We start from the raw sequence: 1,257 nt of genomic DNA, 5'->3' as shown, positions 1-1,257 counted from the left end.
TATTCCCTCTTTCTTTAACTCTCTTATTCCCTCTCCCTCTTTCTCCCTCTCTCTTTCTCTAACCTTTCTCTCTCCCTCTTTCTCTACCTCTCAGAGAGTTCAGAAAAAGACAAAGAGAGACAGATAGACAGTAAACATGTTTTCTATCTTTTAGAGAAGTCTGATTAGATTATAGTTACAGACCAGAAACAGAGATGACAGACACACAGTGAGGTGTAACTGTTTTATGTAGACACGCTATATGTTGCCATGGGAACTGCAGACATAATTGACTGTAATAGCCAGGATGGATCTCTTTAACTCAGAGAGAGACGAGGACGTACGCGTGTGCAATTTTGTTCCCAGTAAAATTAGTCATGTTATACTCAGCATCAGTAAAGACTGCTCTATCTCACGGAGTTTAATACATCCAAACACACAGGGAATATTCATCAGAAATATAGAAAACACCAATGACATCAGTTATAGAGAGACAGATACAACACTGTTTTAATAAAGTAATATAGAATACATCAAGTTACAGTAATAGAGAATAAATCCAGTTACTGTAATATGGAATAAATCCAGTTACTGTAATAGAGAATAAATCCAGTTACTGTAATATAGAATAAATCAAATTATAGTAATATACAATAAATCAAATTACAGTAATATAGAATAAATCAAATTACAGTAATATAGAATAAATCAAATTACAGTAATATAGAATAAATCAAGTTACAGTAATATAGAATAAATCAAATTACAGTAATATAGAATACATCAAATTACAGTAATATAGAATAAATCAAGTTACAGTAATATAGAATCATCAAATTGATGTAATATAGAATAAATCAAGTTACTGTAATATAGAATAAATCAAATTACAGTAATATAGAATAAATCAAATTGCTGTAATATAGAATAAATCAAATTGATGTAATATAGAATAAATCAAGTTACTGTAATATAGAATAAATCAAATTGATGTAATACAGAATAAATCAAGCTACAGTAATGTAGAATAAATCAAGTTACAGTAATATAGAATAAATCAAGTTACAGTAATATAGAATAAATCAAGTTACTGCATTACACACACACACAGAAGAGGGAGAGGAGGGGAAGAGGGAGAGGAAGGAAAATGTCAGTGGGATTCAGCAGTAGAACACTTTACCAAATACGGCAGGACTCCGCCCCTCGGTTCATAACCGATGAATCAGGACAACTGAACGCCTGTCGGAACTCCTCATAGTTACTCATTGCCCCGACAAC

At 31.9% G+C, this 1,257-nt stretch overlaps 1 protein-coding gene across 2 annotated transcripts in view; it reads right to left on the bottom strand.

Moving 5' to 3' along the window:
• Window positions 1-209: 209 nt before the first annotated feature.
• The window catches only part of phex (phosphate regulating endopeptidase homolog, X-linked), a 26,855-nt gene continuing 25,807 nt past the window's right edge, over window positions 210-1,257 (bottom strand). For both annotated transcript variants that reach the window (XM_045711066.1, XM_045711065.1), the window contains one exon: window positions 210-1,257. This exon is cut by the window's right edge and continues 1 nt beyond it. In XM_045711066.1, coding sequence (XP_045567022.1) covers window positions 1,156-1,257 — 102 coding nt within the window. In that variant the 3' untranslated portion in view covers window positions 210-1,155.

This window comes from Salmo salar, chromosome ssa29, assembly GCF_905237065.1.
Source record: "Salmo salar chromosome ssa29, Ssal_v3.1, whole genome shotgun sequence".
NCBI lineage: Eukaryota > Metazoa > Chordata > Actinopteri > Salmoniformes > Salmonidae > Salmo > Salmo salar.
This window is presented reverse-complemented; position numbering and strand designations above follow the sequence as displayed.